We start from the raw sequence: 27,463 nt of genomic DNA, 5'->3' as shown, positions 1-27,463 counted from the left end.
ATTCTTTCTGGTCGTGTTTCCTAAGACGTATCCAAGGAGGATGCGAAATCACCCGTGGGAAGGCGGTGTACTCCTCCTCAGGGCCTGATGCCGGGGAGGGAGGCGGGGAAGGAGCACAGGGGTACTTGCGAGGAAAGGTGGCAAGGCGGGGCGACTGGGCAAGGGGGCAGGGACGACGCGCGCCTGCGCGTCCCCGACCACAGCATCCCCGCGCAGGAGCCCGGGCGCGCGGGCGGGAGGAGGGGCGCCTCCGCCCCGCGCGCGCCCACGTGACCGCAGCCAAGGAGATTGGAGCGGCGGCGGCGCGAGGCGGTAGAGCGGGGCAGTGCTCGGCGCTCGCAGCAGGAACTCCTCCTCCTCCTCCTGAGCCTTGACGGTACCTGCTCCCTCGCCTGGCTCGTCGCCGCCGCCGCCGCCACAGCATCCCCGCCGCCGCGGCGCTCGGAGGAGGAGGAGGAGCACTCGCAGCCGGGCTACCTCCGGTGGCGGAGTCCCCAGCTGCCGCTCGCTCCCTCGGCCGTCGCCTTCGCGGTCAGCCCTCCCGCGGGGGTCTTCGCTCTCTCCTCCCGCCGCCGCCGGCTCTCGCTCACGGCCGCGATGGGGCTCCTGGACTCGGAGCCGGGCAGTGTCCTGAACGTGGTGTCCACGGCGCTCAACGACACGGTGGAGTTCTACCGCTGGACCTGGAGCATCACAGGTAAAGCCGCTCGCCGGCTCCCCCATCCTCCCCCGGCCCCGCGGGAGACGCCAGCCCCCGGCCGCGGAGCGCCCTTGCCCGGGCCCTACAGCTCCCTGCCCCCCTGCGGCTGTTCGGATGCTGCGGATCAGAGGAGGTGCTGGGGCGCGGGCACAGCGGTCGGGCACTGGTTAATCTGCTCCGAACGTTAAGGCCTCCCCCTCCGCCCGACGCTCTCACGGTTTTCCTCCGAGCTTCCACCATCTCTCTTCAGCTTCTCGGATGCAGGAGCTGACATATCAGATGGAACCTGTGCTGCCGAGAGCTCTTCGCAGAAACCGCCCCACCCTATATTCCCACTTCTCCAGATCTCATCTGACGGTTCTAACTTATGCACAGGATTGGTTTTAACATTTAGTAATATTCCATACAGAGAGATGGCTAGGGAGTGGGGGGACTCCAGCTCCGGGTTGCTTTGACGCAACCTGCTTGCTAATCTGCTAATATTTTGTCTAGCTCACCCATCTGTACTGTATTTTGGAATGAAAAGTAAAAAGCAAAACAGACAAACAAAAAAACGCCACTGTTTGGCACCTTGAACCTTAGTATTAGTTTCAGAGACGTTTTCAACAATAGAGTTTAAAGTAATTGTCTATAATGGTTTTTGCGCAGTGCAGTCTGTGAGAGGGGGTGGCTAAAACACTGGAAAAGAAATGTCTTTAGGAAGGGGGTCTCTACAGCAGCACCTAGAGGTTGTCCCAGAAGCCTACATATATATAGTTTTCTTAAAATCAGCAAACTTTTACCTTTAGTTGTTGGAATTTGACAGGGCCGTCAGTTGGTTGATTTATGCAGCTCTCCTAGCAGAATCAATTGTGATTTTTTATTTTTTACATTTTACCATTTATTTTTTTTTTCAGTTGCTTCAGTTGCTTTTGGTTTCAAGGCCTTTAAAAGTTTTCGAAGTAAAAATTAGGTTAACAGGATTTTAGAAATGATCTTATGATTTAAAATTTTTTAGTGCTTTTGCAGTATTGCACTGCATCCCAGCAGGAGAGGAAATTAACGTTTCATGCTCTGACTCTGCCTTCTTTCCCTAGAAAAGAAAATATTCCTGTAGTTTTTGTGTTTGTCATTAGAGTAAGTGGAATAGTTGTTACAGCACGAATACAGTACTCTGCGTGGGATGTATGTTGTGGAGAAAATATGTTGCTGGAATTATTTCTGGATGAGACAAAATGATTCTTTGACATTGATGTGGCTTTAATTTCTTTAGGAAAGTGTTCTTTTTCAGAACCTCTAAAGTTTGACACTGAGAAGTAAGCAATTTAATTAGCCATTGCAACTGAAAATTGTAAAAAGAGTTTTTAATGGAGTTTTTTTCTTTTTTAGTCTTCCTTCTATGTACTGCTACGCTGAGGTTATGTTGTACATATGAAGGCTGGGAAAGATGTACCCTTCCCTTCATCTCCGAAGTGATTTTGGTTATTTAACATTGCATCAGGGTTTCCCATTACACAATTGTGCAAAGCTAAATATCAGGCAAGCTCTACGACAGGTAATTACACTTTGCATACTTTAGAGTTCATACATTGTCAAGGTTCTCCAATCTCCATATAGCCAGAGCCACACCTAGGAGTTGTCATTCCTGTCTGTCATTCTCTTCCTAGCTCAGAGCTTTACCACCTCTTGAGTCTCAGAGAGAATTGAGAGCGAAGATAGAATATACCTTTCTGTGATGATTCTTTTCTAATGATGTTCGTGTAAAAAACATCATAATGAAATAGGAAATTTGTTTGATTGCCTCATATGAAAACTTGTTACTCGCCTGTGAAGGCATACGAAATAATATAATATTGTGGGCCAAGCCTGAGGAGTGAGAAGGTAACTGCTGGGATGCAAGCAAGTGACCTTTTACAAACAGATGGGAGGGAAGCTTTTTACCCATGCTCTGGCTATCCACTTACGAAACCTGAGACTGCTCCCTTGCTTTCTGTAATGAGCTACCTAGTGTGGGTAGATGGTATTTCTTAACTAACATAGGGGCTTAGTGAGATATAGTCTGTTCTGCCTTGCTGCTGTGTAAGGAGGAATATTTTTTCAGGTTCAGGTAGAAGCCTGTTGTGTCCCTTTTCCTTTTACCACCTCATCCCCTCCTTTCCATGCTCTACAGATACCTTTTCTTTGACTCATTCACACTGCTCCAGTGCCGAAAGAATCTCGTCTGACTATAATTCCATGAAAATTATAGCGAGTTTCAAAGTAGTAGATGAGGCTGAGGAAAAAGTTGATGAATCGGAAGTTTAGAAATGGGAAATAAAACTAGGTGGAGAGAGGAGATGGTCTTGAGAAATAGTGATGAGCGTTGTGAAAGGATACAAAATATTTAGGGAGAGCAAGAAGTGAAGGAGGCTTTGTGCTCTTGAATGCTTTCATTCCAAAAACTATATGCTTCTATCTTTCTGGGTTTTTTTTTTAGTTCATTAAATATTTCTCTCCACCAAGGTTTCTACACAAGTGTAAATAATATGTTATCTACTTTGGTGGTCCAAGATATATATTTGATGATCCAAGATATTTTTGTCCTAGGGCAAATAGTTTCTGCAAAAATATCATTTTGAGCTATTATAGCAAATGGTACTATTTAATAAAACATATCTAAAGCATTGTATAAAAACGGCTTTTCAACAGCACGTATCTAGCAAATATAGAATATGGCCCCTAGTGTATTAACACATAAAATGTTACTTTGAATTTGCACACTGGAGTTAAAACTTTGAAAGAGCTGTACTTTTAGAAAACAAACAAAAAATTTCTCTACTTCCCTATGTTATATTTTTAGATATTTCGAAAAGAAAGTTAATATAGGAAACTATAGACTAAGACTGATATGAGACTTTGTACCAGCTGGTATAAGAGTAGGTACTCTAATGGCATTGTGTTTATTTTTTTCTTCTATTTTTTTTTATGAGTATGTTAAAGTGATTAGAACTGGTATCCTAGACTCAAAGTGAATATCTAATCAAGGAAAGGCAAATGTAATTTTTTTAAACTGATGAATCTAAATATTATCCAATCTGTATATACCCAACTTATCTATATCATCCATTGTATTCATTTATTATTTTAATAAATACTTATTAGTAGCCTTTTATGTAACTGACATGTAGGATAAAAACATCTTAGAGAGTTAATAGTCTGCATGCCCACAGTAAGGCCACCATACTAGTGGCTCCTGAGCCACCATATTTCTTTTTGACCTCACAGTTTTAAATGGCCATTGTCATGGAGTATGTATGTACATGCATGTGTGTATGTGTGTGTATATATATATGTGAATGAGTGGGTAGATGGTTTGCATTGCTGTCTGTCTGCAGATATAGTACCTCACATTTTGATGAAAAAATTGTGTCTACCTGGGAGTTGAGGTTAGAGCCTAAAAAAAACAGCCTAGCTGGGTCTTTAAATTCACTTTAGAGGGGCAGAAGGGAGAAAGGGATAATGGTACAGGAGGAAGAAGGATGATGATGAAGTTTGGAAACTAGGCTTGTAAATCAGTCTTTCTTTTCGCATGATATGCCTGGTTGTAGGCACAGCACTGGTCTCTGGGAAGAGAATGAGGACACTTGGTCATTGCCCCCATGCAGTTTATGAAGTCCAGAGGGAAATTGCCATGGTCTGAGGGCAGTGTGATCTGTTAGTCAGGCCTAGCAGAGGTCAGAAAAGTCCTTCTGTACTCTTCTCATCTCTACTTCTACCTGTACTACAGTCTTATGTAACAAAAATATACAAACTCTGTTTTTAGAATATTTCAGCTGTTTTGTCATGTGAAGTTGATAGGGATACTGATGGGGACTACTTGGATAAGTAGACTAAGGGAAAGGGTGTCAAAAATTGAAAATCCACGGAAACCAGAGTGTACTTAAGGGTTAGTGAGTCATCTAGTTTGCTGAGACTGGGGGCTTGTGGGCGGGAACATTTAACTTAATGTAAACAAGGTGGCTAAAAGCAGGTTTGTGTTTTTAATGAGGTTATAGAGTTATCCTTCTCCAATAACCTTCCTGAAGCCTCTTAAGAGGTCCATGCCATTATAGGGTGATTTTTTGGTTTGTTTGGTTCTTGTTTTTTCCTTCGCTACAATCTGGTGTTTGGTGGCAGATTCCTGGACTTTAATGACAGATCTCTTGTCTGTTTCCCAAGAGTGTATGGCAGAAATCCTATCACAGATGGAATTCCAGGAGGGTAAAACAGTGCAGAGTCTGAAGCCGGTGTCAGGACACAGTTTTGAACAGTTAGATTCTTTGGCTCAGGGAGAAAAGATTTTAAGAATTACACAAATAATTATATTAGACAACACTTTTGTGATCTTAAGAGCCACAAAGAAGTTGTTCATCCTTTTAAAATTCAATTTGCTTTACTTTTTTGTCATATGATAATGTTATTAGCAAATGATTTAATATTATTAACATAAATATTATTTTGGATTTGTCACTTATTATATTGAATCACTTATTTTAAATGAAACATATTAGCACATAGAGAAGAATTGTGCAACAGAATCTGTCTTTTCTTACTTTAGATAACTCTTTTTCTTTTCATTATGAAGACATTTCTCCTGTTAACAAATTAAGGTGCTATTTTATTTTCCCTTGGAATGAGAATGTATCAGAATATATTTTTAAAAATTATATAGGTTTGGACTTTTAGAAAAGAGAAGGGAGGAAATACATGTTTCAAAACAGTTTCCAAATTTTCTTTCTAACCTGGTCAGTCTTTCCCTGCCCACAGACTTGCAGCTCTAGCCAACTTGGAAAGCTCACCCTTGAGTAAAATGTGTGCATGTCCAACTTTATGTTTCCTGTCATACTGTTCTTTGTTTTTACTGTTCTTTCCCTCTCTACCTCTACAGATAGATTTTCATCAGAATCCAGCAGAGTTTCCTCCTTCATAAAGCCTTTCTTGGCTGTGGTACCCTGGAACCTTCATTCCTTCATTTGATCCCATTGCCTTTAGCAATTTGTCATGTACTTCCAGTGCCATTCTTTCTGTGACTATTGTCTTGAACTATTTAAACCAGTATTATTTACCTTTTCATGTCTTTGTATTTTTCTTCCCAACATGAGAGAGTGCTGTGTATATTTGTTAATTTGATATGTATCAGGAGATTATCACCCCCTTAATCTAGTGTAATCTCAAATAGTGATATATTTTGGTTGCTAAACACTAATAAGATTTTGGACCACACTAAATTACAGAAAATTTTTAAAAATGATTTTTATCATAAGTTAGTCATAAATTCAATAGATGTTGGCTAAATTTAATGAAAGAGTCAATCTATTAAATCATAAATTGGCACAAAACAGTTACTTTCAAGAGTTTAAAAATCAGACATAATTCTTCTCTCTTCATTGCCTATGCAGAATTGTGAGGCATGTGGAAGTGAGGAAGGCAGCATGGAATAGGGAATGCAAAGAACACTGAACTGGGATTTAAATGACCTAAGCTTTAGTCTTGGATCTCTTGCTAATTAGCTTTGAGAGTTTAAGCAAGTCCGTTTGCTTTTCCAACCTCTTTTTTTTTTCATCTGTAAATTGAGAGAGTTAAATTAGGTAGTCTCGAAGGCCTCACCTGGCTCTAAAATTCTGGATATAGATGCAACTTTTAAAAATTCTTTAGATAGATAAAGCAATTTCAGATAAACATACATTGATCAATTCAAATACCTCATTGTATGTAATAATTTCAATCTTTTCCAATAAAACTGTTGTCAGTCATGCCCAAATAGTAAAATAACAGATTCATATATAGTTTTTTTTACTTTCTCGTATCTACGCCATAAGAAATAGGTACAGGAATAGAAAAACAAAAGAATACAGATCTTTAAGCACCTGCTTTGACATAGCACTGTGTGTGTTGCTATAATACTATACTTATTTAATAAACTAGATATTCCTTGAATATTTAATGATTTTGTCAAAGTAGTTGCAATAACATTAAAGAATAAGTTTATTATACATCATGCATATAATGTATAAATTACACATTACATTTATTATCTAATACACAAGTTCTGAGGATGAGTCGTTACATAGTCTTGGGCAAGTTATTCATGGTTCTTTAATTCTCATATTTCTATCTCTGCTGTGAGAGGGTTGGAAACTACATGATCTGTTAAGGCCACTTTATTGAATCCTAATATCTCCTAAACCAATGTCTTCTATAGTCTAAAGTTAATCTTACTTTGTATTTTTCTATAAAAATACAAAATTTTATTATATATCATTACAGAAAGTTTTCAGTCATAGGCACTTCATCTTTGAGCATTTCTAATTTAAATTTGGAAGTATGGCGTACAATATTTATAAAATTGCTAAAAATATGTAGGTCTTAGAAATGGGGAAAACAAAAGAAACTAAATGGTTTGGGTATGAGTATGTTCCTTAACTAAAAGGCTAATTTTAAAAATCTTACTTTTGTCATATATTTTTCTTCATGGAATATTGTTATTTTTAAACAAATATCCTCAATATGGTATTTTATTTGTTTTAAGTTTTAATTACAATAGAAGTCTTGGAATTTGAAAGGCAAATGCATAAATTCACTGAAGGAATTACTGTTAGGTTAATCACATAAAGGCATTTGTGGTTTTGAATTGGAGTAGCAGATAACAAAGAAGACAAACTTGCCTTTGTATTTTGCATTACAGTTTTACCAAGAACTTCATAATAGCCCTGGGAGGTAGGCCTGGCAAGTATTTTTTCCCTATGTTTAGAAGTCTCTGAGAGTCATAGAAGCTAAATAATTTGCGGATGAACCTTATAGTAGAAACGGGTCTAAACAGGTTGTTTTGTCTCCCTGTCACATTAGCCAAGCAAGAAAGCAATAGTCAGTACTCTGACCTATGTATCCTCTTATTTTACCTTATCTTATACTACTGTCTTATCTACATGATATCACTGTTTAGAATACTAAATCTGAACAGTCATAATACCACTAGAGAAAATTTAAAGAGAAATGCTCAAAGGGAGTGTAAGTAAGGGCTATTGTATGAGATTAAAGTAAAAAGTGTATTTATTTATATATATTTATTTATACCATATACATGAATACATATAATTTACATATAAAATATAAAAATGGTATTTTTATTGAGAAGATGAAGTTTACCTCCATATGATGGAAAAGGCCAGGACCATAAAAAAAGTATATTCAAAGTGAACTATGAAAGTGTGTGCCAAATTTCATAATGCAAGAACTAGAAACTCTTGTTACTTCATGAAAGGGAATAAATTTAGGATTGACAGTATTTTACCCAGTGGATATTCAATTTTTAGAACTGTTAGCAAGAGAAGATTTTGGCCAAAGTTCCCATTAAAACACACATACACACTCTGACCGGATCTTCCGTCTTTTTTTTTTTTTTTTTTTCCCAGAGGGAAACACTATTTCAATTTTCCTAAAGCCTTAAGATCATTGGCAGCACTAAGTGGGTGTTTGGACTTCGAACTCCCAGGTTAGCACAGAGAGGAAGTTTTATGAATGCTTTTTCTGAGACCAGCAAAATGCGAAAATTGGATGAGAATGAAACCACTTATCTGCATTCTATCTTGGCTTCCAGGGTAGGAGGTATTAGTCTTCTGTATCAATACCGTATCTGTATAAAAATATTTTCTCCCAGACCTTGTCTTGTCCCCCTGTTGGCATTGCTTCTCTTTCCTGTATGAACTGGCTTTTATGAATATGTCATTTTTTTTTTTAACCATGAATTTAGATGTCATCTGCACATGGTGAAACTCACTGCTATTTATTGAGCTTCTAGTTTGGGACCGTTATGGAGTATAAAATACTGTGGTGTACATTGTATATACCTTATCTTATATAGTGTTGATAGCATCCCTAAAAGATAGGTATTAATAGTCTGTGGTAAAGAAATAGACTTCAAACTACACAGCTGGAAAGTAACAGAGCTGGGATTGATTCAGGATCTTTCTTCTTTCCGCATAGTGACCTTTTCATACCGCAGTACAGCCTCCCTATTCATCCAACAAATACTGTTTTATTGTCCAGTAATATTTGTGCACCTTTTTTGGATGCTTACTGAGTGCCAGGCACTGTGTCCAATGTTTTATATGCATTTTCACATTTAATTTTCTTATACTTTTGGTCTAGGTACTGTTATCCCCATTTTCCAAGTGAGCGAAATGATTTTCCCTGGATTTTATCCATCTAGTACTAACCCTCCCAAATTCAATCTCAGAGTAATCAGTCTTCAGCTTGAGTCACACATTGAATCACTTACCTCATCTATGTTATTGTCTTTTCTCCTTTGCAGTCCCTGAGTCCATCCCTATTGCTTTCTGCAGGAAATTCTATAATTTCTCTCACTTTCTACCTTTATTGATCTTTGCTTAGGCAAATTTGGAACCAAAATTCTTTTTTCCTCTGATTCTTAACTCCTTCCTCCATGCTTTCAAGGCTCTGGGGTGACTATTATATAGCTAAGTTATATAAAATATTTTTGCCTTCTCTTTCCAACCCTGTGCTAGACTACTCTCGGGCCATTTGTTCCCTCATACCTTCAGACATTGCAGTTTACCATGGCTCTGCTGGTGAAGGTCTTCATTCCTTCCTGTCTGCCCATCACACTCCAACCTCTTGGTTAATTATCAACCCAGTTTCTTCCTGGTCCACCTCTCATTCTGCAAGAGCTTTCTTTTCCTTACATTCATCCAGGCACTCTTTCAAGCTCAAGCCATCATCCCCTTTCCTAAATACATAGTGGGTTAAGACAGAAATTTGCCCTGCTCATCACCCTGACTCAATAGGAAACTGATCTAACCCTCATTTATCTACCACCTTCAGAGTCTGTATTTTATTTCTAGAGTATACCTCAGATCTCTCCTTGTCCCGTTGTATCAAGTTGTATGAAGACCCTTTCTCCTCTCTTTCTGCCTTTCACCTCACTGATACTCAAGCTCTTACTTGGCTTGGAGATTATATTAAGAATCACATTTTAAACTTAATTTAAAAAACAAAAAAGGAATCACATTTTAGACTAGAACCTAGAGGAAGCCTTATGGTGTTGTTTAGTTTGTCCCTGTCATAGAGATAAGATCTTTTGCAAATTCTTCTTGACAGTTATCTACATTTTTCATTAAACATTTCTTTTAACAAACATTTAAGACTTCTTATGTACTAGGCACTGTTATAGAGATACATCAAGCAATAAGGGCTGTGGCTCTGGTCCTCATGAGATTTACAATAAATGAAGGAAGACATGCCTACCTCCTTAAGAAAAAGTTTCTCGTTGGGGCGATTTTAGTGCAAAATGTGATATTGAGTAACCATTGTTTTTGCGTAGTTAGTAAAGGCAAATGGATTTTTAACATTATTGCCTGCCTATGAGTGATTAGCAACCAAGTATAAAAAAAGGAGTTAATTTGTCGCTGTTGGTTCTAACTTACTAAGAAAGAATGAATAGTTTTAGAGAATAATATGTCATGCCTATTTCTTGATGTCTTGAGTATACTCCCGAAGCTACTTATTATTTTTAGTTGGTTGTTAGACTTCTGTTTTTCTTTCATTTGTGGTAGGTTGAATAGATTTAGATGTCATTAGAAGAGAAAGAAGAGGCTCACTTATTCAGATAGACTCTAGAAACAAATTAATCAAACTTTTATGACTTGATTATGTGTTATATAAAGTAGGCCCACATTTCTAAGCAGACTAGAGGAATTCTTAGATTTTAACATGTAAATCACTTGGAAATCTTATTAAATTACAGATTCTGTCTTAGTAGGTCTGGACTGAGGCCTGAGATTCTGCATTTCTAGTATACTTCCAAGAGATCCTTTTCTGGTGGTGCATGACCACACTTTGAATAGCAAGCGAATGGAGTACTCCTAACTTCTTTGATAATATGCTGCTATGTACTATCATGGAAAAGGAAGAATTTAAAAATGTCCTTCAGCTATTGGTTTTAAAATATATTTAAGAAAACTTAACAATGGCATGGCTTTTTATAGAACATTCAGTTGTTTTTTGCTCCAACAGGGATTTTGTATGTCTTTTAGAACCATAGTGATCAATAACTGTTGCTCATTTCAAGAGCAGTTTTAGAAATGTCCTGAATGTCTATAATAGCAGTAACCATAACAGTAATAATTTATTTTCCGGATACTTGGTGACTTTCATTCAGTCTGCTAGTGCTAGACCATTCTCTGAGTATATCTGCTATGCAAGCCTTTGTGGCTATAGATACTAAGCGATACAGCTCCTGCCTGGGCAGGAGTGGGACACAATGAAGCAGAAAGTGACAGGAGAATTGCATGGTATGATAGACGTAATCACAGTGTGCTCTAAAAGTTTCAAAAGAAATGGATATTTAATACTGTTGTGTACAAAAAGAGTTAATGTCAGAGGATCTTCCTACAGAGGGTTTTCAGTTTGAGCCTCAAAGCAACTCTTGATTTGGGCTATCTTATTTATTGCCCGCATTTTACACAGGAGGAAACTGTGGCTCAAAGAGTTTCAGGTTCTCAGTCATTGGGCTAGAAAATGACCTGGTGAGGCTGGAATACAGTCGTTCGAACATCAGGTCCTGTTCCTCACCCCTGTGCCACACTCCCTGTGCTCCATGTAACTTCCCAAGACCTCACCCAACAGGAATTGTTTCCTACTGTAATCCTGTGCTTGTTCTTGTTATTTCTAGGAATTTAGATGTCCTAAAAATTAAAAATTTTATTCATTTTTTTTGGCGGGGATGGGGAGATGGTGACCAATTTAGACTAATTCGGGAAGAAAGTTCATGCTGACTGGTAGAAATCCTGAGTTCTAAAAAGCTTTAAAAAATACCAGCCTTTCCAAAAAAAAAAAAAAAAAAAAGCTAATATACATAGTGGCAACTTGTTATAAGAATTACAGTTGTTCATATATAAGCAGAGGTTTCTAAAGGACTTGGGTTACATCAAAACATTGGATGGATTACATGTATTTTATTATTTATTAAAATATGGTTTACATTTTCCTTAAGAAAAGTGTTTTTTTAAAAAAAGCCTGTCTAAATAATTCAAAATTCAGAGTTACACTTGTTATGTATTTACTCTCCTGAATATATTATAAAAGGTGTATTCTTCTAAATATGTAAGTTATAAAATATTCTGTCTTCTCAGTTTAAAGTTTCCTCTGAGATTAATTATTGATGATAATTTTTCTTTAATTTGGTTTAACTCTTATTTTAGAAGAGCGGATGATCTAGTGATTGGATTATTGTCAATAGTAAAGACAATGCCAACATTTATTGAGCTCTTACTCTGTGTCAGACACTGTACATATAGTACTGTATTCCTTCCAGCAACCCCCCTGATCTCATCCAGAAAGCTGGAGAGACTAAGTAACTTGCTCAGGTTTATTCAGCTGGTAAATGAGGGAACCAGGGTTCTAATGCTGTTGGTCTGCCTTGAGAGTCCATATTCAGAACCTAGAGGTCTCCTCTAAATCAAGAAGAAAAAGCCTGGAAGACGAATAAGGGCTCGACTTTTAATGGGAGGAGCTCAAATTATTCCTGATATAAAACACATTTGTGTAAATAAAGATTTGAAGTGGAGAAGAAATTGCTTGCAGCAAGGCCTCCTCCCTCCCTGTCTGCTTGGCTGATTCCTCTTTTATTCTTCAAGAAGCAGTTGAAAAGTCTGCCCTTGAAGTTTACTTTGTCTCCTTTCTCCTGTCCTAACATTGTTCTTAAGACTGGCCTCTGATATTGCATATTCATCCTGCAAGGCAATTGATTTTTCATGTCTGTTTTCTCCTCTAAAGGACCAAATAACTTGCCCCAAATGACTTAAATCAGAAGAGGTAGAGAGTCTGACTTGAAAGTCTGTTCTGTCTATCCACTATGCTGTGTAATTTTAAGAAACATCAGGTTAAAAATAAAAAAACCTATTGAACAAAAAGAACAAACTAATCAAAAACAGACTCACAAATATAGAGGATAATCTGGTGATGGCCTGGGAAGGGGTTGGGAGGCTGAGAAAATGGGGTGAAGGCTTAAAGAAGTACAAATTAGTAGTCGATAAGTGGTCAGGGGGATGGGGAGTATGGCATAGGGAATGCAGTTAGCATTAATGTAATGGCTAGTTGGAGGGCAAGAGGAGAGAAAGAGCAATTAGGGGGATTATTTGATGTTTTATAAATGTCTAACCAATGTAGTGTGTACTTGAAACTAAAAATAAAATAAAATGAATTATTAAAAAATAAATAAAATTAAAAAATAAAAACCTATTGGTGGAGAGTGTTCAAGGGAAGCCCCACTTTAGATGGACAATTTTTCTTCCCATTTTTTTTTTTTTATGAAGGCGTCATTTACACATAATAAAAGTTAACTCTTTTTAGTGAAAAGTTTGTAAGTTTTGATGAACAAATACAGTTGTATAAACATTCCATGGCTTTTTAATACAGATACACTTGTATGATTGCTGACCAAAGTAACATTTATAAATAATTCAGTAATCAGTCCCACTTGGCATGAGCTTTATGAAATAGTCAAAGTGTTCTAAATGGAAACTGTTTCCCAAGAAAGAGTTAACCCTTCTGGAAGGATTAAAGTAATGTGTCTTGGTAGTTCTTGTTATTAAAATAAACTTTCTTGCTCCTAAACTTTATTTGCTTTAATATTTAGCTTTAGGTTTACTTAAATTTAGTTTAAAATTAGGATAAGGAGCTCATTACCAAAAAAGAGAGCTCTTTCTGCTTACAGAAAGAAAAACCCAGTGGTTAGAAATTTTCTGAATTTAGGTATTACTTACCTCCTTAAAATTTCTTTTCATTGGTTCTCATTCTATACTCCAGACATAGAGAATAAATCTGATCTCTGTTTAGGTCTTTTAATAATTGACAAGCCCTTTTTTCAGGCTAGACATCCTTATAACATTCCCATACTCCTTGTGTCAAACGTTCATGATCCTAGAACAGGTCTGCTAGATGCAGCACCTAAGAAAGTATAAAACTTGATTTGTTTGAGTATCTCTAGTCCTTTTTTTCTCCTAAGGGAACTTTGGTGGTAGATCTTTCTTATTTTCTTTCCCTTGAAGGAACATGATTGATAGTCACAATTCTGTCTTAAAATATCACTTGTACCTGTAATTTAGAAAGAAATTTGGATATTTTTCTCCCTTAAAATTAATGGGCATGGTGACTGAGTGGTACTGGAATAGTTGGTAGGATACATGAGGTGGATGCTCCACCTTCTTGGGCAAGTCTCTTGACCATCAGAATCTTATTTTTATTTAAGATAAAGGGATCATTTCTATATCTAAAATTCTACAACTGTAGTTTAAATAAAGATTTACATGCAACATGAAGAACTTAAAATTGTTGATAAGTAGACTCAAGGTAAGAGTAAAATCACTAAGATGTGAAGGCATAAACATTAATAAACATTAATAGTATAAAATACAAAAATAAGACAGTTTAACAAATAAAATAAACTGGAGTCAATTTATATTTGTGCCATACTGATCCCCTCCAATAAAGCTTTTTAAATAGAGATTTTCTGAGAATGTTACATAAAACCCATTTGCATCTTGATATTCCTTAATGATAGAATTAGACTCTAGTGGAGGCAGGAGGGACAGAGTTTTAAGATAATTTTCTCTCTTTTCCTTAATAGATTCATTGTATGGCATTCCATTCATAACTGTGTAAGATTAGGATATTGACAATATACTAGACATATATTTTCTTTTACTCTAATATGCATAATCTACATTTAAATTCAGTGTAACTCAAATGACTAGGACATTTAATTTAAATGTATTATTTAAAAAAAAAAATTCAAAAAGAGATCAAACCTGCAGTTACCAGAGGTGGATGGTGAGGGAAGGGGGACTTAGAGGAAGGTACAAACTTCCAGTTTTAAGATAAATAAGTACTAGGGATGTAATGTACTGTATGGTGACTATAGCTAACACTGCTGTATGATACACAGGAAAGAGAGTAAATCCTAAGAGTTCTTTCTCATTGCAAGGAGAAAATTTTTTTCCTTTTTGTTTTGTTTTTTATTGTATCTAAATGAGAAGCTGGATGTCAGCTGAACTTATTGTGCTAATCATTTCACAATATATGTAAAACCATCATGCTGTATTTCTTAAATTTATACAGTGATATATGTCAGTTATTTTTTTAATAAAACTGGGGAGAAAAGCAAAAAAAAAAGCAAATGCACACATCTTTTTTAGAAGAAAGACAACATAAAAACCTATTTAAACATTTGAGTTAATGGAAAGGTGAACAATTCATTATTTTAAGATTGTATAAATTATGTAAAGCTTCAGTATTCATGATTTTTGTTTACCATTCTAATCCCTCATCTTTATTTATTTATTTTTGTTCATAAAACTGAGCGATGGTGAATTTTATCTTATCGTATGACGCTATTGTGATGCACTCAGTTCTTTTTAGTGGAAAAGGGAATATATCAAAGAAATATAGGACATATAAATATATAGTACTCAGGAGTATTAAGAGAAATAGCAAAGCAAGTAATTCAGAAAGACACACATAACTGCAAAAGCCTGGAGAAATTTCATGGAAATATTTTTGTAAGATGGGAGTTGTTATGCTGTGGTTCAGGTCACTGACAATTACTACAACTCCCATAATAATCACTGGAGGTGGAATTTTTGAGAGCTCTCTGACCCTTGTGAACTGGAAAGGCTAATTTGAGAAGGATATGGTAATGAAGTGTGGCCTTTTATAGGCTAAAAACAAGGCTTTGTTAAGTGATTGCTGAATGAATGCCTGACTTGCATTTTGGGGCAAAGAAGTCAGAGCATTGCTTTTTTTTTTTTTCTGGAGGAAGTGGTGTGGTACGTTAAAGACGTTGAGCCTTATAGAGCGCACCTGCACTCACTAAATACTGGGTTAAAGTGTTGATGACTTCAGGTTAAAGTTGTGTGCCAACCTAGAGGAGGATCTGGGAAAGACTGTAGGAGAGGACTGCTGCACACTGAAGAAACCTTGAATATTAGCAAATGTACTGTTGGATTTCACTGAAGGGATAGAGTATAAGGGACTAATAGGACAAAAATTATCCACCCCTCCTTTATTCATCAAATAAATGTTTAGGCGCCTTGATAGGCCTTTCGATACAAGAATGAAAGACCCAACTGCTGCCTTCAGGGAAGTTACATTTTAAAGGAAAGTCACAGGAAAGTGTGATGAGTGCTATAATGGAGTGGAAATGTGCAGAGTATTCTGGCAGTGCAAAATAGGTCCCCTGATGAGTGAAAATTGACGATTTTCTTAATCCAATTTTCCTCACCTCCGTTCCATTCTTCCTCCTAATTATTATTTTTAAAAGCAACAATTTTCAGAAGTTAGAAAAAAACCTAAGGGATCACCTTGTTTCTTGTTACTGAAGAGATAGTCCATGAAATATCGGTATTGCGTCATTTGGAGCTTCCTAGAAAATGCAGACTCTTCCTACAAATCAGCTGCGTGCTAGACCTACTAAGTCAGAACCTTCATTTTAGCTATAACCTCCATATGATTCTTTTACTCCTTAAAGCTGGGGAAGCACTAATATAGTTCACCTTCTCTCGTTCAGGTTTTATAGGAAATGAAGACAGACTGTGCCCTATACACAGTAGCAGAGCTGGCTTTAAAAGTCAGCCTTTCTGTTTACTGATGGAGTCTTGCATGATTTTTCTGATACTCTGTTATTTCTTATTTACTCCTTTTCACTTTTTTACTCTTCTATTGGCCTCTGTTAGTGTTTCGTATTGTCACATCTTCCACTTTTCACTCATGTCTTTCTCTTTGTTAGTTCTCTCTTTGAATTTCTTTGTTGAATGAGAGAATGGCACAGGTTACCCACACTGTACATTAAAAAAAAAAAAAACCATATTTTTATTTCTTCTTGATTTCAGGGAAATTTTTGAACCTATTTCTCTAATTTTTTTCTACTTTGCTGCTCAGACCTTCCTTTGAAGTCAGTAGCAATTCTTTGTGTGGTAACTGAGAAATAATACATCATGTTAGAAATTAGAATCTTCTTAGAGATGAATATCTTCCTTTCTTTGTTCCTTAGATTATTCCTTAAAATTAAGTTCTTTTGCTCTTTATATCAATCTTGTGGAAAAAACAGTACCTGTCCTTTGGTTTGTGGGTAGGAGTAGAACACCACAGCAGCTCCTTTATGACCTGAGGTAGAGCAGGGTTTTAAGGTTTAGGGGGTATGAGATTTTTTCTCCCTATAATATTGAAAAAAAAAAAAATAAAGCTCTAAGTAGATAAATACTCCATGTTTTAAGAGGGCCTTCAGCATAGAAGCATATGGTCATAGAAGGGTAATGTGACAACATTAAAGAAAAGTGAACAATCACTAATAATGCCTTCAACAAAAGCCAGCCACTCCCTCATTGTGATTTACTGTCTTCTGTCTTTTAAGTATTTTAGTTTAACTCTGGTATGTGTTTTGATTTAAATGATAGAACCATAATTTCCATGAATAGGTAGATCCGCAGGCTTCTTCTATAAACTATGAAATAAAAAGTTTTTCTATTTTTCTTGTTCTCATTTTTTTTTCAAGTCACTATCCCACCATTCTAATAACTCTGATTTCGTAGATATTACTTTCTGACTTTGAAGATTATGTGATTAAATATTGTTCTACTTTTGCTTCATGTCTTAGATTCTGTTTTCTATAGACAATATCCAGAAACAGACTAATTTATTTTTAAATATTTTGAGACTTAATTATCTAATCTAGAGCTCTTTTGCATATGTAGTTTTAGTAAAACTGACAGTTTAAATAGAGGGTCATTGTAATGAGCAATTAAGTTAAATTTATTTAGGCTAGGTTTAGGAACTGGCTGAAAGGTAGAATTTTTTTTTTTTACTATTTTAAAATATATTTCTTAAAATAGAACATAGAAATGTTTTGTATTGACAAGAATAAACTAGACATTAGATTCATAACATTTTAAATGCTGTTTAGCTTTTAGAAATGTGAAATTTAATTTCAATATCTTTTTATAATGTATTAGACAGTAAATTTTTCTTATCCTCATATTTCATTTTCATGCATTTCTTAAAAATGTTTTACTTGTGGCAAAACTCTTATAAAATTGATTCATAGTTGCATATTTGAATATTAAGGGATAGTTGATTCATTTTAAATGAAATAATGTTACAAATATATATTTTCACATATGTAAGGTGAATGATTTATAGCTTTAGAGAAAAGCACATAAATTGGTTACATTCATGTGTAAAAAAACAGACTCATGTTCTCAAGGAAAAACTTAGACAAATATCTTGAATGTGGTGATTAACATTTAAATAAGTCATAGAACTATAGTGATTTCTAACTTAATCCTCCAATGTAACTGTACTCTTGTCTTCAGTCTCCAAAATATCCTAGGAAATGGTTTTCATTGCCCACACCACCTCAGTTTACTAATTCTTTCCTGCTTTTAGGCATAGGAGGGGGCAGCTTCCAAACTGCACTGAAATATTTTACATGTTTAATATAGAAGACAAATTTCTCTTTAAAATATTTATTTCTATGGAGTCTTTTATTAACTTTTCATCCCAAGCTTGTTCTGTAGTTTTAGTGATCTTTCTTGTTTTCATTCTCTATGTTCTGTATAAAACAACATGTGCCATATGTCATGAAATTTCATTTTCAAGGCTACTCACAAGAAATGGTCTTATTTCTTTGGCTTTTATGCCATATATTTTTGTTGGGACTCAAAGAACGACGATCTGTACATGGTCAAACCAGGAAAACTAAGTCGAAACCATATAATTGTTAATAAGTTCATTTAATAAAACATGTATTATCTAATGAATTTTATGTCATTTTGTTCTCCCTGTAGATAAACGTGTAGAAAATTGGCCTCTGATGCAGTCCCCCCTGCCTACACTTTGTATAAGTACTCTTTATCTCCTGTTTGTGTGGCTGGGTCCAAAATGGATGAAGGCCCGAGAAGCTTTTCAGATGCGCTTAGTGCTCATTCTCTATAATTTTGGGATGGTTTTGCTTAACCTTTTTATCTTCAGAGAGGTAGGTTTACTAAAGTCACTTTATAATTCTCCAGGATTGTTGGAATTTAAAAAATGAGACTGTGTAAAACCAGTCATTGTAATGTTGTACTCCAAGATAACTGCTAACTATACTAAAAGTAAACGTTATATTATTGACATTTTCCATTTTTAGATAACAAAAATATGAAAGTATAGGACAGTTGTTTAATACGGAATTTTGAAGCAGACAGACTGGATGCTAAAATAACCCTTTTTAGCTGTTCTGACATTGGAAGTTATAAAACTGTTCTGAGACTCATTTCTTCCATAAAATAAGGCTAATACCTACCTACCTTATATGGTATCAAAGACAAAAGTGAGATAATTTTTGCAATGTTAACACATATTAATCACTCAGCAAATAATTGCAGCTATTTATTTATAATTTTTATTCAGCAGTTTCAGGTTTTTAACCCATCAAAATATGCAGATGTAAAATACCAATTTCAAGTTAAATCCTATTATATAATGTCATTGTATTTTGCGTTGGGAGTAAAATGAGCTAACTGTTATACAACATTGCTACTAATTATCATATACTTTTCTGGTCACCAGCAAATTTTTTCATGATATTTTGGAAGGAAATTCTAAAGGTTAGATTGACACAGCTATTTTTTAAGATAAGAGTGAAAGAAATTTGTTTCCCCAAAGACTCCTCATTAACATTCTGTATGAACCCAGAGAGCTAACCTGGTGATGCCGGGAAAATAAATAGCACTCTTCTTAAAAAAAACAAAAAAACAACAACAAAAAAACTTTTAATTGACATCTTAGACTGCAGAATCTCAACTTGATAAAAAAAAACTTTGGTTTATTTGGATATTTTTACCTAATATGTTAGATGCACACCATTCTGAATCAAGAATAGAAACCAATACATCTTAGGTCTGAGTCATAGTCAATCGGAATTTCTCTTAATATTATGAAATGGACAGAGCTAGTGTCTCAGTCCAGAGTTACCTGTGATTTTTAATTTAGATTCCAATCTTAGATGAACTGACACAGTAAATTTTACAAATTCCAACACTATTTAATGTACTTGAATTTTTTAGATAATATTGCTTTTTAAAATAATTTGAAATATTGCATATTTAGTTTTTTCAAATGTTTTATCTACTAAAACTTTACTCCAAATATTATTCTCTTTTTTTTTTCAGTTATTCATGGGATCGTATAATGCAGGATATAGCTATGTTTGCCAGAGTGTGGATTATTCTGATAATGTACATGAGGTTAGGGTAAGTACATTAAAAATACTTTTAATTAGTCAAAGTAGGTTTCATTTTATAGTCCTCAGCCTGTGAAAAATGTACTTTTAGTATCGTGGTAGGAGTGTACTGGATTGTTTTGAGTAAGTAAAGCTATGCTTTTTTAAAAAGTAGATGATTAAAAATTGGTTTTAATACCTCCATTGTCTTTCATTTGGTGGTGTAAGAGTGACTATGTGTTGGATCTCTAGAATGCAATACTTAAAAAGAGTTCCATGTTTAGTGTAAATGTGATAACTTAGATTTTTGTTGTTTTGGTCAAGAGTAGAAATTCATAAAGAGAGTCTAATTTATTTGTTAAGAAAGTTTGAGGAAAAACAGCATTTATAAACTATGTTTAGTAAATTAAGTCTAGCACAATTTGTGTAGTTATAAACTAAGTTTTTATTATATTTGCAGAAAAAGAAACCACTAGTAATATAATGTTATCACATTTTGCCTTCTAGTCACCTATATTAGTAAAATTACCATTTTTCCGAAGTAAAAGAAACAATAATTACTTTGTTAAGTATTTATTGAACTCTTATACTGTGGCTCATACTAAAAGTTATATACACATAAAAATATATAAAACATATGTTGTTTTATGGTACATACAGTATATGTAGTAATAATATAATACGTAATAGCTTCACTTGAAAAAATAGCATTTTGGCATTGGGGTTGGACAATGTAAGTATCAGTATTCGTCAGGACCCAAGACCAAACTGCTTTAATGTTTTTATCATTATATTTCCATGCCTTCATTTCCCTGTTAGACTTATGTCTGATGAAAAAATCACCCTATTGGTTGTCTTATTGGTTTTATTCATTCAACATATATATATTGATCATCAATCATATACAGATAGTATGAGGGACACTGGGTGCACAGGTGAAAAGAAGGAAGAGATCCCGCCTTTATGGAGCTGACTTTCTAGTGCAGGGTAAGAGAGGCAGATAATAGTCATGTAAACAAATGGTTAACAAGAAAATAAAACCTCTGATGTGACAGAGAAAATGAGGGGACCACTTTATGTAGGTTTGTTGGCTACGAAAAAAGTTTCTTCTGATAGCTGCATTTTCAGAGAACCTCCTTAGTAGAGAGCTGACTTCTGTGATCTTGCTTGGTTTGGGGGAGAGGAAAAGGAAAGTGTTGAACTCAATTTCTTTGAGGACAGTGCACTTAGAAAAATCCCTTGAGCAAAACAATGTACTAATATTTTTAGGATGAAGGTTTAAAAATACCACTCTGGTAATTGCGAACCTATCCTCCTAGAATACATAATCAGTCTGTTCTTTTAAAAGTTAGCTAATATGAGAAGTATAATCTAGGAGGAGAAAGAATCATAGATTCACAACGGCTTGCATTTGAAATTTTCCTCCCTCTTCTCCTTTCTATTAGATGTAGTAGAATAAATATTTTACTCAGGACTCATTTTTGTATTCATTTTCATGTAAAAAGAAGTATCACTTTCCATTTTTCACTTTCCATTTTGATGTAGCTATTCAAAGGTATCTTATCTAATGTAGTTTACAAACGAAAGATAGGAATTATTTGTTACTATTTATGAATTGTGGCTAATTTAGAGAGGCCCAGATAAAGAGAAAAGTGAGACATTATCTCTTAACTTCTAGATAAAGTTTGTGCCAAATGGTTATAGTTACTTTATTTTAAAGTACTAATATAATAGCGAATGTTAAATATAGTGTTGCTATGAGTAGTTAACTATTTCATGTCCATTTTCAACCATTGTATCATTTTCAACAGTATTATTACCCAAGCAAATTCAGTACATAATTCTCAACCTGTAAATACAAGACTTTAATTTTTTCTTTGGCCTTTCTCTTTCTTCCTTGCCCACACTTTATATAATTTGGTTTTTCAAAAGCAAAAACCAGAACCAAAACAAACAAAAACCTATGATATCCAGGATTCTATCAACTCTAACACATCTAAGCCTGTCTGTGAAGGAATCTTTTAAACCCCATACAGAGAGAGGTTTATTCAGTTGTGTGCTGCCTTCTTTGTTATTTGTACATAGGACATTGTGATAGCAAATACTTGACATAAAAAAAGTTCCCTTTGGGTTACTATTATAGTAAGATTCATATAAAATAAAACATGTGTACAGAGGTCACCTCTCACTGGATTCTTAGGTCCTTAATCTCAGCATGTATAGTAATCTTTCTGCACCATCTGGTGTCTTAATTAGAGCTAAGGAAAAGAAAAGACTTATTCATTTAAGCAGGATTATATTAATGACCTAGGAAATTTTGTTTGTTTATTTGTTTCAGCCTATCATTTTAAATAATTTACTGCCTAGTACAGACTACTGTGATTATACTTACTTTGTCACATATGTTAAAGTGACAGAGACACTAAGAGACCAGTTGCTATACATACACATACTTGTAGGAATATCCGAAGTATAAAATAGGTTGCACATGAACAACCGAAATACTTTACAAAGTAAATATCTGCTCTGTCAAATTGGAAAACATAGCAAAGTGAATGTGTTTACAGCTCTATATTTGGCAGTTTGTTAGTATGTGAATCCAGCTATGTAATAGACGGATTTTCTCCCAATTGTCAGTACAGAGTAGGTATAGATTTGGACTCTTTTCTTTCCCATTTTTTCCCCATGGATTGCTGCCTAGGTTTCACATCTACTTAGGCAAAAATGATTGTATGCCCCCTACATTTTGTGCAATGAAAATTATTTAGGATTTATTTATAATGAGTAGTAAACCCTAGGATAGTGTCATTCTGGTATTTATACTATGCTTATCCTTCTTTTTACAGATAGCTTCTGCTCTGTGGTGGTACTTTGTATCTAAAGGAATTGAGTATTTGGACACAGTGTTTTTTATCCTGAGGAAGAAAAACAACCAAGTCTCTTTCCTTCACGTCTATCATCACTGTACAATGTTTACATTGTGGTGGATTGGAATTAAGTGGGTGCCAGGGGGACAAGGTGAGCGCTTTCAGGAACATATCTGAATGTTTTAAATCATGTAGCTATGTTGGGAATTTGACTTGGTTTATAGTTTACCAAGATATAACTTCTCAGTCTGAAGGTTCCATCTTCAGTCCAAGCCCAGAGCCGCCTTCTGCTCTAAAATTGGCCTTAAATCAACCTATTGGTTTTTACTCAAGATAAGTACTTTTGTGTTGTAGATATGTATATTGGCTCATCTGAAGGCATTGAGACATTTACAAATCTATTTAAAAAATTATACATACCATAACATTTTCCCCCCAAGAATAATGTAATGAAAAGCAATATAGGCAATAGTTCTATATTAGGGCCTACTTAGATCATTGGAGTGCCCCACTTAAAAACTTGCCACTTTAAAAGTTTTTTGCCTTTGAGGAACATCCCTTTTTATTTATATATTAAAAGACTGAATCTAAACTTAAAAAAATAGCTGGTATGTTCTGAAGAGAAGGCTTGTACTGTTTTACAACTTTTATTCCTAATCCATACTCAAGAGTAAGGATTAGAAAATAATGTGGATTCATTTATTTCATGTCCAAATGGTTTATTGCCTAATGAAGTTTCCTATATTTGTAATTACCTCTGTTTTCCTAAAGCATTTTTTGGAGCCCAGCTGAATTCTTTCATCCACGTGATTATGTACTCATACTATGGCTTAACTGCGTTTGGCCCATGGATTCAGAAATATCTTTGGTGGAAACGATACCTGACCATGTTGCAGCTGGTGAGTTAAATGTTTCTAAAATTTATTCTGATACAGCACTGAAAATGTTTGACTTTATTGATTGTAAAGTGCTGAGTCGTTTTCTGCAATTTTCTATTAGAAAGTTGACTCTCTCGGTGCTCCAGCTATGAGAGTTCAGGCTGCTTGGCTCTGAGCTACCTTTTCATAGACCTAGATGGTCACTGCCACTGCGTTTTAAATGTCCTTAAAAGCCTAGACATAGCTCTTGTCTCTTTAAGAGATGTATTCTTTAAAAATATCCGTGAAGTGGATGAGTGAAGATATAATAAACACACCACAATTGGTACGTAGACACAGGACTAGAAAACAATATAACTTCATTTTCAGGTGTATTTTTTAACTTAAAATGTTATTATCTCTTTTCATCCTGCCATTGCTTAAATTTTCTGTTTGCTGTTCTATTTTTCAGTTCTTGTTAATAGATCCCAAACATTTAGAATATAAAAGTTGAAGAAAAGGTATAGAGAAAGCCAAGGAGGAGGTGGCATAAAGGAAAGGAACAAGGAGCAGAGAACTCCTTTTCATTCTCTACCACACAGTCCTTAGAGATCAGAGTTAGGTGTTTTCAATTGCTGGTCTTTAGAGCAGACAGTTGTCAGCACATACCCCTAGTAGGGCTTCAGGTCACATGTGGGTGCATCAGTGTAGCATTCAGAACTAGGCGCTAGCTCAGTAATCAAACTGGAAATCCAAAACCAATCTGGTAGCTGTTCTTCAAGCCTTGGAATTTATTATAATTTGCTTTAATCATAGCGTGTACACAATTTTATCAGTGGAATCACATTTGGAAATATTATCCATCTCTGCTTTAAGTTGCTAAACAGCTGGCTAACCAAACAGGAAACACAACTTTTAGAGAATGCTGGGTATGAAGTATTCATTTGTAACCAAAATGCTACAGAAAGCTTCCTCCAGTTTTTTGTAAGCTGTTTGTACAGTTTGTGTAATTCATTTCTCTTAGTAATTAATGAATGGTACTGAGAAAATGAAGAGATGAGAAAAATCATGTGAACTTTTTATACTTATTTTGTTGGATCCTACACCAGACCCTCCTTGAGCCATGCCATACTCAGTCACAACCATGTACACACCCTTTTTCAGAGATGCAGGTTTTAAGAACCATTGTGAAATCTAAAGTTCTTAACAATCTGGATTTTTCCATGGAAACTTTTAAAAGTCATTTAGTCTGACATAAATTCAGGACTTACATGGATAAATTATTTTAGTAATATTTAATATAATAATTAATACTGATAATACTGTCCTTAAAAGAGAAATCACAATTGTCCATTCCAAATAGGATGTTAATTTTATGAAGGGTAGTATATTTCTAAGCCAGAAGTTTTCACAACAGTTAATCATGTAAGATAATCTTGTAAAAAGTTAACCCTTGTTAACACTGTGGAATTCATAATTTTTATTTTGAGAACCATTCACTTACTTAAGGTTGAAAGTGATTCTCTTTACACTTACTCTCAAATATCTACTAAATTTTACCAAAAATCTTAGTTTTTAAAGGACAGTATTAACCTTAATGTATATCACCTGTCTATAGTTTTGTAGAAAACAAATAATGAACCATTTCGATAAGCTTATTTTTAAAAGTATGTACACCAACTTACTGACAATTTTGTGGAAAGAAATCAGTCTAAAAATGTGAGAGATAAACAAAAATCAAAGAGCCTACAATTCTATTTCTATCTCATGCCATTGACATTCCTGCTCATTAGATAATATTATTCAACATTATTCAACAAATATTCACTGAGTCTAGCCATTGTGCTAAAGGCTGAAGAATCATCAAAACAACATAAGGTCCTGCCCTCTGAAGATACATGCTAGTAGAAAGATGGGTGATCCAGAAGTCACCAAATGCAAAAGACAATTTTAGATAACTATAATTCTTACAAAGAAAAATAAATCACATAAAACGAAAACCCTTTCGTTAATGGGATTGAGTAGGCCAGTTGGATGGAGGTACTTTAGTTCTAGTCATCAAGAAGCCCTTGCTGAGGAGGTGACATTTGAGCAGAAACCTGATGGGAATGAGCCAGGTGTGGGAGCCAGAGAACTATTAAACTTTGGACAGTGCGGCAAATTTGGGTCTATCTTAGCTAAATAGAAGATTCCGATGTTGTTAAAAGTTGTTTACTATTCACAATAAACATATGCTGCATGTTTTTTTGGTTTGTTTTTCAGGTTCAGTTCTTTGTGACCATTGGGCACACAGCACTGTCTCTTTACACTGATTGCCCCTTCCCAAAATGGATGCACTGGGCTCTAATTGTCTACGCAATCAGCTTCATATTTCTCTTTCTTAACTTCTATGTTCGGACATACAACGAACCTAAGAAATCAAAAACTGGAAAAACAGCTGTGAATAGTACTTCAGCCAATGGTGTGAACAAATCAGAAAAACTAGTGCTAGAAAATGGAAAAAAGCAGAAAAATGAAAAAGCAAAAGGAGAGTAAATTGAACTGGGCCTTAACTGTTGTTGACAGTGAGGAAGCTCCCAATGTTATAAAATTTCAGGGAAAAACAGAAGCAAATGAGGGTTTGGGGGTGGGGAGAAAAAGCAAATGTGCTCCTGTGTATTAGTAACCTTTAGATTGAGTAAAATGTTAAATGTAGTACCCAGATATTTTATTTATGAAGTTTTTATTTTAAACATTTTTTTTTTATTAGCTTTGATGTTGTCCAGACCAAAGCAATTATTATGTGACTTCGGAGGTTCTCCCTCAGTTCACATCTGTTTGTCTAATGCATGAGATTTTTCATGTACCTTACACGTAGTCATTTGTTAGTCTGATGATCACAGAAACACAATCTTTATGAGTTTTTTGGCTAAATCACTAATTAACCTACTGATTAAAATCAGTTACCTTACATTTTCTGGTCCAAAGCTGGAAATTTGCACATTTGAATTCATTTGCTGACTGGAATGGTCAAATCTCTCCACCTCTAGTCTGAGTACATTTTTGGTTGTAATTAAATTTTAAAAATCCAGTGATCTCTGTAGACTCTTGATAATGATGGTGTTGGTGAAAATAAGAAAGAATTACAGTAAATGCTTGCTGTCTGGTGACTCAAAGTTCACTGTAACTTGTGGTACAAATCACTGTGGGAAACAATTTTTGTGATGAAAAGGCAGCCTTTGAATACTTCTATTATCAGAACTATATTATGAAAATTAAAATTATTGTCTGATTGGAACATGAGACAATTCATGTTTTTATTAGTAAAATCATAAAATAGTTACATTAATGTGCTGTTAGAAGACAGTATGTTGATTTTTATCAGACTTTCCTTGTTTTGATTTGTGGCTGTTACCGATTTTTCATATGTGGAAATATACCTACCTCTTCTGTTGGAAAGAACATTTAAAATTAAATAAAATTTAATTAAAAAATCAAGGCGTCCTTTAACATAAATTTTAATATTAGCTTTTGAATCCACATATTTTCTGCATATACCAAACTTTGCTGTGAAACTACCCTCTTTCAATGTGTTTAATTTTCGAATGATTTTTTTTCATTGTGACGAAGTTGCAAGATCTTATTAATTAGATATGAAGTGTAAACCCATTTTGGTGCAAGATTCTTGACTCCTTGGTGCTAAAGACCATTCAATTCAGTGCTTGATTGTTACAAAATGTTAATTGTTAAGACACTAAATGAATAAAAGAGTAGTAGTTGGAACCTGAAA

General features: G+C 35.1%; 1 protein-coding gene across 1 annotated transcript; it reads left to right on the top strand.

Annotated features, from left to right (window-relative positions):
* Nucleotides 1–332: 332 nt before the first annotated feature.
* Nucleotides 333–27,463, top strand: ELOVL4 (ELOVL fatty acid elongase 4). The gene is made up of 6 exons (XM_016149620.2): nt 333–697; nt 18,556–18,743; nt 19,921–20,001; nt 22,817–22,988; nt 23,609–23,736; nt 25,957–27,463. Exons 1-6 carry the CDS (start codon nt 598–600, stop codon nt 26,227–26,229), a joined length of 942 nt encoding a protein of 313 aa, XP_016005106.1. The 5' UTR covers nt 333–597; the 3' UTR covers nt 26,230–27,463.

The sequence above is a fragment of the Rousettus aegyptiacus genome, unplaced genomic scaffold (assembly GCF_014176215.1).
Source record: "Rousettus aegyptiacus isolate mRouAeg1 unplaced genomic scaffold, mRouAeg1.p scaffold_m13_p_1, whole genome shotgun sequence".
Taxonomy (NCBI): Eukaryota; Metazoa; Chordata; class Mammalia; order Chiroptera; family Pteropodidae; genus Rousettus; species Rousettus aegyptiacus.
The sequence above is the reverse complement of the archived record's forward strand: the minus strand, read 5'-3'. Positions and strand labels throughout refer to the sequence as shown.

Excerpts from the sequence above, each read along its gene's own strand:
- ELOVL4 (XM_016149620.2), top strand. The coding sequence starts at position 598 with ATGGGGCTCCTGGACTCGGAGCCGGGCAGTGTCCTGAACGTGGTGTCC. Across the intron at positions 20,002-22,816 it reads ATAATGTACATGAGGTTAGG|ATAGCTTCTGCTCTGTGGTG; the intron begins GTAAGTACATTA and ends TTCTTTTTACAG. Across the intron at positions 23,737-25,956 it reads ACCTGACCATGTTGCAGCTG|GTTCAGTTCTTTGTGACCAT; the intron begins GTGAGTTAAATG and ends TTTGTTTTTCAG.